Consider the following 11777-nt stretch of genomic DNA (forward strand, 5'->3'; position numbering starts at 1 on the left):
ACAAGGTTACCATCTTTGACTATTCCATGAACCAGATCGTGAAGAAGTACCCACGGTATGATCCTGCCCTTGCCATGATGGAGGAGTGGAAGTTGGTACTTGCAATCTTTGTTGATGTATGTTTGTTGTCCTGAACTTGTTGTTACCATCGTGTCCTGAACTTGGTTGTAAACATCGTGTCCTAAACTTCGACTATGATCCGTCGTGTCTTAAACCGTGCTACAGTACTAATGTTGTGTTATGTGGTAATTTCGATGTAGTTCACGGTGTGTTGTTGCTATGAGTTAGTATCCGCACTACTCGGGTGAAGAGGTTAGGTTCTGCACATAAACAAATAACGCTCTCAATTTTCTCCTGGCCTAAAACATCTGACTAAACGATGGTACGCGCGCAGACCTTTAATTTCTTTCAACGCTAGGGACGAAATAAGCCGCCGGGAATTGAAGAAGAGGTCCAACAATTCTCCCGTGATATGCAACCATTCCCGAAGAACGTAGAAGATGTCCAACTTGGAATTACAAAATTAGAGCTGCTAGCTAGTTGATGCCTGGAAAGCAGCCTAGGTAGCAGCAGGTAATTAAGTGACCTGGCATGATCATGCAAGTTGAGCCACTTGTATGTAGATAATTAATCATCCACGTCAAATCCTGGCTGTTGCTCTCATTTTTGTATGCCAAGTTGCCGGAAGGAACGAACAACTGGTCGATGGAGCGCAAGTTGTTGGACGAACGAACGTACGAGAGGGATCAGCACAGGGAGGAGGCATCATATCCGTCTTAATCAGAGGGATCAAATGGTAAACTGCTAGGGTTACTGCGCTGCGCTAGTCGACCCTCGAGAGACGGGAGAGAGGGACGTGATTGATTAACACACACAAGTTGGCGTCGTCATGGTGCTCGCAAGTGGCCTGGCCTGGCTGCCTCCTCGCAGCTTCGCGCTGGGCACCCCCGAAATATATTTTCATCTCAGAAAAGTCCTCCGATCCTTTCGCCGAAGCATACAAACTAGTAGAGTCGCCGTCACACGATCACATGTACAGTGGGTTAATTTGTTCTCTTCTCCACCGATGAGATCACACGAACTTGTTGTTTTGGCAATCCAATGGCTATATACTGTCGTACGGGAGAGAGAGATTGTCATGGTTAATTGGTCAAGCCTGAGTATCTCTGATGCAAGCTAGAGACTTGGACGGTGTTTGTTGCAGCCGGTGCTTAGTTTAATCTATTTCAAGGCATCTGCCGGCGCATGACAGCTCTGCGGATCGATCATAAGATCGAAGAGAGCAAGCAACGGGCCGGTGATCGATCGGTCGACCATTGTATTTTGATGGCATGCCAGCTAGATTAATATTTCTATATGTATCAGGCAATAAATTTGGTCATCTGACAACCAACTAGGACACACAAACTAACAATGGATCGATCGAGTTCTCATCATCATTCTTTGTTGTGCTGCGATCAAGTTCGATCTACCATGATGGTAACTGATAAGCCTGAAAAGCTTCAAGTATTGTTCGTTCTTGCTTAGCTAATGCTCAAGGACAAACTGAGTATAAACTTGACAGATCAATGGACATCCAATCCAATCCAATCCAACGAGTACTTTTGATCTATACCATGTATATATACACAACAACTAGAACATTTTGTGAATTTGAGGTCTATCAATGATAGCTTATCATTCTTGAATCTGTGCACAAGGGAGGAAGGAGCATGCATGCATCTCACAACAACGAGAGAAGAAGAAGAAAAAAGAAGGGTCACTCAAATGTGAAGAAAAAATAACAACCCAAGAGGGGAAAGAAATGCTCACGCGCCGAAGAGACACACATCCATCCATCCCGCCCGGAAAAAAAGGAATCGATCGATCACATCCAGGGTGGTAGAGGAGGAGGTCTCACGACGCGGCGGCGAGCTTCTCGGCGGTCTTGGCCAGCGACTGGAGGTTGCACTTGACGATGGTGTCGATGAAGACGCGGGTGTCCTCGATGGTGTTCCCCGCCGGCACGTCCACGACGTAGGACTCCACGACGACGGTGGCGCTGGATGGCGCGGCGGGGGACGGGTGGACGGTGGTGACGGAGAGGTAGTTCTTGAGCCGGTGCTCGCCGCCGACGACGCGGAAGCTCAGCACGTGGCTCTCGTCGTCCAGGATCTCCAGCCGCTCGCGGCTGGACGCCGCGGGGAGGCCCGACACGACGTGCACCTCCCGGAGCGTGCCCACGCCGCCGTCGCCCGCCACCAGCGCGCAGCTGCGCACGAACCGCTTGTACGCCTGCGGCTGGTCGAACCGCCGCACCACGGACCACACCGCCGCCGCGGGCGCCGCCACGTGCTGCACCACCGCGGAGCAGCACTGGCCGGACCCGGGCTCCGCGTGCTCGTGGTGACGTGCCACCTCCGCCGGCACCTCGTCGTGGTGCGCGCCGCACATCATCCCTGTCGTCGTTGCCGCGGCCACAGCCGCCTCCGCCCCACACCCCATGCCGGCGCTGACGCCGGCTAGGACTCTGTGGTGATGGTGGTGCTGGATGCTGGGGCTGGACGCCGGGATGCACGGCATGTTGTTGAGCTGATTCTTGGCGATATCGCTCGTAGTCGCCGTCTTTTTCTTCCTCTTGGCGTCCGGCCGGTGGAATTTCTTTCGATGGTAGGGGTTGAAGAAAAGAGGGTAGACGGGATCGATATATAATACGCGGGGTGAGGTACAAGCAACTTGGTTCTTTCTTTAGAACGTGAGCCAACTTGCCCTACTGTGTATACCTAGCTTTCATGCTGCACATATGCATCCCCCACTTGCGATTTCCAATCTACACTTGCGTCTGCTCTTTGCGTTAGTTAATTGGTCCATGTACTCCAAAGGGTTTTAATTCCGGACCAAATTGGCCAACTTGCGTCCTTGGAAGCTGTTGTTTCATCTGTCCGATTGTACTCCATTTCATTGGTTTTCTCTAAAGGCCTTTAATTTTTGCAGCAATTTGAGCAACTTGCGGCAAGGGGGTCGACCAGTTGCTTGTTTGATCCCTTCTCCCAAGCGGACTAATCTACACACACGCATTGGTCATGATCATAGTAAATTCCATTTCACCATGTTAAGGTGGTAATTATACCCATTAGCTAATAAAGCAAGAGGGGTGATTGATTATATATAGACCAGCTAGCTGGGTTGATCGGATGCGATTAACATCGAAAGATTTCTTCTTTATACAATAGGCCAATAGGGAGAGAGGCAACTATAGTAAAGCAAGTTGGTTGCGATGAGGTTGTGCTTGCCCTGGATCCCCATTTCTCTATCGCCCCCTTCCTATCCTGTTGCTTTCCATCGTCGTGATCGCTCTCCACTTTGTGATTAATTAATTATTATCATTAGCAGTAGGAGTACAATAATAATAGTATACTAGTAGTCAAGTTGTTAATGCTGCAAGGGGCCGGAGCATGCAACTTGGCACGGCCGTCGACTGCTCGTGTGCCCGGCCCGCCCTTTTCTTCAGATGAAAGGACCACCATATCACTTTGTACTTCACATAATATTCTACGTGCAGGTGTAGTACTAGTATATACTCATATCAGCATCAACCTACTTTGATTATTTCTCAAGTCTGAGTCCCAAACAAAGAAAAAATGCCATCAATATCGCTGTTTCCACGCAGCTTTATTTTTTTAAATTCTTTAATGAGCGCTTTATTACTTGTAAAAAGCAACTACTACATCCAACCTCTGCATAGTTAAGACGCACATAGCCGTTCAAAAGTCTGAAAAGTCAGAAGTGCTAAAAAAGGCGAATTACATATCAGACATGAGCAATTGTAAAACGTCTAAGGTGAAGACGGGGGTCCAATCCGTAGATTATGCTGCCACCCATGTAGAGAAAAAGTATCCCTCGCCGTGTCATTCAACCGTGTACCTTCATAAATATGTCGCGGTTCTCCACCTTTTGCAGCGTAGACCATAAACGAAGAGTAGCAGTACATCTGTAAATAACATGGAAGAGAGAACAATTCTTGTCATTAAAAACTTTGTCATTCTACACAGTCATAGCGACCATATAAATGGCATGCGCTTCCATCCTAATAAACATTCTAAATCTGTGATCGATACCATGAAGCTAATTACCAAAGATATTGGCCACACTAGTACGAGGATACATATCAGAAACTACTTGGATGCATGACCATATAGACCTGGCAAAGCGACATTGGAAAAACAAGTGTTTAATTGTCTCATTGTGTTGGCAAAAAAAAAACATATTGCGCACTCTCATGCCAATTACGTTTCACAAGATTGTCTTTAGTTAGCATTACCCCTCGACGCAAATACAAGCCAAAAATCTTATTTTGAACGGTATTTTCATCTTCCAAATCTTCTTGTTTTTATCAACTGGTATTTCCGGTTGGATTATTGCATTGTACAATGAACTTACATAGAAATTTCCATTGGATTGTAAGTTCCAATGAAATTCATCTTGCCTTTAAGACAACTGAATGGATTCCAAACGTAGCAGTAAGGCATTCCATGCAAGAAGTCTCGAACCGATTAAATCTCGTCTAAACACACTGTCGGAGATGAGGTTGCCATTACTAATGCAATGATATTACTTTTGCGACGAACAATGTTGTATAACGCTGGATATTGTTCAGAGAGAGACATATTCCCTAGTCATGTGTCCTCCTAGAACCGTATCTGCGATTTATCCTTAATATTGAAAGTATCATATCTAAAGAAAATTTTCTTTGTTGCCATTAGGCCATCCAAAAATGTGAGTCTCCCGATTTCCAAATGATCTGGGATAACGCTTTGTCGCCAGTGTACTTTCTTCTAAACATGGTATGCCATACACCCTCTTCGTTTAGTAGCTTATAAAGCCACTTACTTAATAAGGCCGAGTTTTTGACTTCAAGGTCGTGAACACCTAGTCCACCCATATCTCTAGGTCGGCATACGATAGACCACTTGACCAGTCGATATTTCTTTTTTTTTTTCACCTCCCTTGCTAAAAAATCTCGATCTATAATAATCAAGCTTGTGTAACACACCTTTTGGCAAAATGAAGAAGGATATCATATACAACACCATATTGATGAGTACTGCATTAATGAGAACCAGTCTTCCTCCAAGGGATAGCATTTTACCTTTCCAACTACTAAGTCTCTTCTAAAGTCTTTTCTCGACTAGTTTCCACTCAGCCATAATTAATCTCTGATAGTGAATCGGGATGCCCAGATAGTTGATAGGAAAATGGCCTTGCCCGCAGCCAAACAGTTCCGAATATTCGGCGACAGAGTTCTGAGCGTCGCCAAAACAGAACAATTCGCTTTTATGGAAGTTTATTTTGAGTCCCGATAAATGCTCAAAAGCTGCCAAAATTAGCTTTAAATTTCGAGCTTTATCGAGATCATATTCATAAATGAAATTGTATCGTCGGCATATTGAAGGATTGATAAACCCTCATCTACTAGATGTGGGATCACTCCTTCAATTTGATCATTAGATATAGCTCCTTCGATTAAGATAGCGTGCATATCAGCCACAATGTTGAATAAAAGTGCTGATAGAGGATCGCCCTGGAGTAAATCTTTTCGTGTCTGGAAGAAGCGTCCCGTATCATGATTGACACGAATCGCAACACTTCCTCCATACTTCAAATTATTGATCAACGCTCTCCACTCCCGTGAAAAACCTTTCATCCTCAGTGTCTGATGGAGAAAAGACCAATTGACTTTACATAAGCTTTCTCGAAGTCAAGTTTTAAGATTACCTCATTCATCTTTTTGGTATGCAGTTCATGAATCACCTCACGTAGAACCACAACCCCATCTAGGATAGTACGTCCTTGCATGAAAGCGGTTTGCGACGGCCTGACCACATGATCAGCCACTGTATTCAGTCTAATGGTGACCACTTCCGTGAATATCTTCAAACTTACATTTAAGAGGCCGATGGGTCTATATTGTTGGATCCTTTCTGTTCCGTAACTTTGGGTAACAAGATAACCTCACCGAAATTTAGACAGAATAATTTTAGCTGTCCAGCGTGTAAAACACTGAACATTTTTAGAAGGTCCTCTTTAATGGTATCCCAAAAAATCTGATAAAATTCAGCAGGGAAACCATCTGGACTCGGGGCTTTGTTAAGTTCCATTTGGAAAATTGCTTTATTAATTTCCTCCTCCGAATAAGGAGCCGTTAAAACAACATTCTCTTCCTAAGACACTTGGGGTATATCTGCTATTTGGGTCTCATCCAGAGAGAAGAAACTCTCATCTGGCGGAACAAATAGCCCCTTGTAATAATTACTATATATGATTTGAGTTGCTCATGGCCTTCAATTAGACCCTCATTTGTACTAAAGATTGAATACGCTTTTTCCTGTGACGGTCATTGGAAATCCCATGAAAATATCTCGTATTTGAATCTCCTTTCAGAATGAATTGGGCTTTTAAATGTTGGTACCACTTCAACTCTTCTTCCCGAAGAAGACCCGCCTCTTGTAATCACTCCAATAGTAGGATGTTGCGTACAAAGGACATTGACAGTCACTCCAAGCATATTAACATGCCACATTGATCTAGTCGGACAATCGCACTACTATCACCAAACTAGGCTAACGATCTTTCCCGCAAAGGATGGAAAGAAGGGGTTGATGAGGATCATGATGTCGCCAATGGCACCCATATAGGCACGCCAACAACTAGAACCAACCATTGTCCATGGAGAGTGGCAAGGGCAAAAACTTCTAAGCTGCTCGGTGGCTCGAAACCAAGCTTCGTTGAGACATGATTGGAGGTGGATGGTTTTTATTCCACACCATCAGAGCGATATCGCTGGGACACCAATATCAAACGAAAGAAATTTCATTCCTCCACTAGATGAGAGACAAAAAATCTCTCTCCTCAGCCCCCACGGTAGCAGATTGGTGGCTGGTGATAGAGGGGTGCGAGATTGGATTGATCTAGACGTGGTGGCTAGGGTTCTATGGTCCAACAGTGACTTGATTTTCTTGTATCATATATGTAACATGTTAGAGAAACTAACAGTATGATTAGAATTCCCTATTATGTGTTTTCGCGTAACTAGGACTTCAAGTAGCAAATGAACAAGCGGTTGTATCTGCACGTCGAGTAAGTGCAAAATTACGTGATATCCTTTGGCTGGATGTAAAAATGAAGTGTTTGACGGCTCACACAATTTTTTCAAAACCTACCGATTGGCTGAAAACTAAAAAGAGTAGTCCATTTTGCAGACTGAAATAAAATGTGTGCGGCTGTACATTATAAAACACATTTTTGAAAGTGCAACCAGTGTAGGCTAAAAGTGTAGACACGCGTCAAAATAAAGAAAACCGTATGATTTTAAATCTAACGTAAAAGTAAATCGAACTACAAGAAAACGCTGAAATAAATGCAGTTTTACATTGCAACAGTAGCCGTTGTACATGTGCGGTTGGAGAGAATTCTATAGAGATAGAGTGATTTCATAAAACTCGAGAAAGCTGCTCCTAAAAAGAACAGTAGATTGTTCCCAAGGAATTCCGAACAACATAATTACGGCGTCACATGTGAACCAGATTTGGCACCTCGTGTGAAATCAGCTTGTTTCCTCCGTTGTCCGAATCCGACGGCGGTGTTGGCTGGGGGCTGCGGCACTACTATACAGTAGTACATGACATGCCATGCACTCACGAAAATTATGCATTCGACGATCGCAGTAGAAATTGCGATGTATCTAAGCAGGAGATGCTTGGGGCATCTTGCCATTTGTCGACCAGCTTTGAATAGGCGAGTAGCTGACGAATGCGGCCATGCGTGATGCGTGGGACTTGAATGGAAGTTTTAATTTGACCCTGGACAAAAATATAATCACACGGTCCCTTTCAGGCCGCAGCCACGCTCATCCATGACAACATTTTAGCAAGTCGACACTAGATTAGCATCACCCATGAGATGGAACACCAAAAGAAACTACCATCAATTGTTTTCTTTCTGGTGTCGACCTTATTTCCACATGTGCGCACCATCTCAGGCCTTTCACAATGGAAGGTGTCCAAAGAGCATCTTTAGCAGAGCCCCGTAAACATGCCAAAACTGTAAAATAACCGCCAGTTTACGGATTCAGTTTAAAAATCGGCGCAGATCAGTTACTGTAAACGGGACGAAACCGAAAAAAAATTACGGGCCGAGACCGAAAACCAAACTCTGGCCTCTATTTGTAGGGGTCGGAAGGTCGAACTGGAGGCTAAACTGTATTCCTAGTGGTGTTTTGGCATGCCAAAACTTTAGCTCCAAACAGTGCAGTTCTGCCGAAGGAGTACCAAAATTTGACAAAATCCGGCCAAGAGGACAACCAAATTTCGGTGGGCCCCTACGTTGCGAGCTCGGGGAAGGGAGAGCGGACAGCCGGCTGGCCACAAGTTCGTCGGGCACGGGCGGGGCGGCCCTGGAGGCGTCCGTAACGAGGCGGGGCGGCGTCGAGCTCGCCGGGGTGGTGTCGGGCGGGGCGGGGGCATGGCGGGGCGGAGTGGGGCGCGCCGGGCCGGGCGGCGTGGCCAGGGCAGGGTGTGGCAGCGCGGGCCGGGCGGGGCGCGACCAGGGTGGCGCGGGCCGGCGCAGGGCGGCGCGCGGGACGGGGCCGGGGCAGGGCGATGCGGCCGGGGCCTGGGTGGGGTGGGGCAGGGCCGCGTGGGGCTACATTTGCAACCAGAGAAGTTTGAGAGGAAGAAGAAGATGTGAGGGGAAAAAGAAAAAAAAAAGTGGGTCTAGTGGCATCTTTTAGAATATGTTTTTTATAGTTTTATTTTACGTGTTCTGATCTGCGCCGACACTTTTTCGACCTGTAAACACGAGTTTAGTGAACTGAACTCGTGTTTCACAGTTTGCATGTTTACGGGCTCTGTTAGAGATGCTCTAACATATTATTGAAAAAATGCTTAAGGGTCAAACTCTTTAATAAATTATCTCTTAAGTGTTATCTCTGCAAGGAGATTGGGCTAGCCATTATTTGTTGTCTATAACTCTCTCCAAGGATTGTATCTTAGGCTTTTCACAGTGCATATATTGTCCTATATAGCTAGGCATGTTAAGAGATAAGTACCTCAATGTATTCTTTTTAGTGTTGGATTTAAATTTAATGATTTTGGACTTATGCATACATGTGATTTGTTTACTAATATTTTTTTACCGATGGTCACATGGAATTGTTATATCTTAACTAACATACAACACTATTATCTTTCATCGTTAAATATGGTGCTACATAAACAAAGTACCTAGAACATCGCACCAAGAAATCTCATTGTGAAAGGCCTTAGAACAACCACATGCTGCTAAAAGCTAAATATGTCACATAATGAAAAATGGCTTCGATATCAAATGGCTAAGTTTTCGACAGCGTGTAGACTGCCAAAATATCTATGTTCTCTCTTCTTAATTTTCCATGACCCACAACAAAGAGAGTCACTAGAGAGAGAGAGGAAATTTGGATGTAGGAGCAACTACTTGCTCTCACGCTATTAATTTTGGCTATGACAATAGCCTTCACAATGGCGAAAACCAATACCAAAAACCAAATTCATGATTTAGAGTATCTCCAGTCGCGTCCCCCAAATCGTCCCCTAAAGCGCGCCGGATTGAGCGTTTGGGGGACGTGTTTTGTTCGTGCCGCATTTGGGGGACGTCGCTCCCCAGTCGCGTCCCCCAAACGTCGCCCCCAAACATTAAAAATAATTTAAATAGATAGAATAAAACTCTTTACTAATATTCAAATCGGTTCAACATAAACAAATTACATATAAAACTTCGAAAAAAACATAATTAAATTACATATAAATTATTCTAAACTACTTCTTCTACTTCTTCTTCGATGATGGCCCCGCCTCGTCGTCGTCATTGCGGTGGCGCTTCCTGCTCGTCACCTCTTCCGTAGAGGCGGTGTCGGCCGACGCGTGGGAGTCCTCCTCGTCGTCGCCGGTGCTCGCCGGCTGCGCCTTGGCCTTGGCGGGCTTGGCCTTCGCGTCCACCTCCGCCTTCGCACGGGCCACCGCCGCCGCCGCCTCCTCTGACCCTTCTTCCTCCGGGTCCTCCTCCACGCCCAGCCATTCCTCTGCGCTGTCAAGTGGCAGCAGGGAATCGTCGCCGCTGCTGGGCGTCCGGGCTTTGTCCCACCAATGGCGACATCCAACAGGCTTTCCCTCGCTGGAGGTGTCGGACGGGAGCTCGGAGATGTAGCTCATCGTTGCTGGAGGTGTCGGATGCGGCCGGTGAAGATCCAAAAGCGCCGACGTACGGGTCTTATTCAGCACGGATGAACAGCGGCGCAGAAATCGAAGAGAGCGGCGGTTGCTCTTCCGACGAGTCCCCGCTCCATTCCGGCGGTTGCCGCGTCGTCGACGCGGTTGCCAATGCGATGGTTCCGCTTTCCGGCACTTGCACCGTCGCTACGTAGGCGGCGGTTGAGCGTCCGAGCCGCTGACGCATCGGCCCCACGCCTCTCATTTCGTTGTGTCCGACGTGGCCGGTGCATCCCCTGTGTAGCGGAGATGCTCTAACATATTATTGAAAAAATGCTTAAGGGTCAACCTCTTTAATAAATTATCTCTTAAGTGTTATCTCTGCAAGGAGATTGGGCTAGCCATTATTTGTTGTCTATAACTCTCTCCAAGGATTGTATCTTAGGCTTTTCACAGTGCATATATTGTCCTATATAGCTAGGCATGTTAAGAGATAAGTACCTCAATGTATTCTTTTTAGTGTTGGATTTAAATTTAATGATTTTGGACTTATGCATACATGTGATTTGTTTACTAATATTTTTTTACCGATGGTCACATGGAATTGTTATATCTTAACTAACATACAACACTATTATCTTTCATCGTTAAATATGGTGCTACATAAGCAAAGTACCTAGAACATCGCACCAAGAAATCTCATTGTTAAAGGCCTTAGAACAACCACATGCTGCTAAAAGCTAAATATGTCACATAATGAAAAATGGCTTCGATATCAAATGGCTAAGTTTTCGACAGCGTGTAGACTGCCAAAATATCTATGTTCTCTCTTCTTAATTTTCCATGACCCACAACAAAGAGAGGCACTAGAGAGAGAGAGAGGAAATTTGGATGTAGGAGCAACTACTTGCTCTCACGCTCTTAATTTTGGCTATGACAATAGCCTTCACAATGGCGAAAACCAATACCAAAAACCAAATTCATGATTTAGAGCATCTCCAGTCGCGTCCCCCAAACCGTCCCCTAAAGCGCGCCGGATTGAGCGTTTGGGGGACGTGTTTTGTTCGTGCCGCATTTGGGGGACGTCGCTCCCCAGTCGCGTCCCCCAAACGTCGCCCCCAAACATTAAAAATAATTTAAATAGATAGAATAAAACTCTTTACTAATATTCAAATCGGTTCAACATAAACAAATTACATATAAAACTTCGAAAAAAAACATAATTAAATTACATATAAATTATTCTAAACTACTTCTTCTACTTCTTCTTCGATGATGGCCCCGCCTCGTCATCGTCATTGCGGTGGCGCTTCCTGCTCGTCACCTCTTCCGTAGAGGCGGTGTCGGCCGACGCGTCGGAGTCCTCCTCGTCGTCGCCGGTGCTCGCCGGCTGCGCCTTGGCCTTGGCGGGCTTCGCCTTCGCGTCCGCCTCCGCCTTCGCACGGGCCACCTGTCGTTGCCTAATCGACGGTACCTCGAAGGAGGGATCCTCACGAGGGGAGAAGAAGTAGGGGCCATAGGGCGGAGTGCACACGGGACGGTGGTACGCGAGTTACC

General features: G+C 45.9%; 1 protein-coding gene across 1 annotated transcript; it reads right to left on the minus strand.

Moving 5' to 3' along the window:
• Positions 1 to 1647: 1647 nt before the first annotated feature.
• Positions 1648 to 2451, minus strand: LOC124698021 (abscisic acid receptor PYL4-like; the record flags this gene model as incomplete). The annotated part of the gene is given in 1 exon segment (XM_047230546.1): positions 1648 to 2451. A coding segment is annotated over 1 exon segment (555 nt), but the record flags the coding sequence as incomplete, so codon positions are not given.
• Positions 2452 to 11777: the final 9326 nt, after the last annotated feature.

This window comes from Lolium rigidum, chromosome 3, assembly GCF_022539505.1.
Source record: "Lolium rigidum isolate FL_2022 chromosome 3, APGP_CSIRO_Lrig_0.1, whole genome shotgun sequence".
In the NCBI taxonomy this organism is placed as follows: Eukaryota; Viridiplantae; Streptophyta; class Magnoliopsida; order Poales; family Poaceae; genus Lolium; species Lolium rigidum.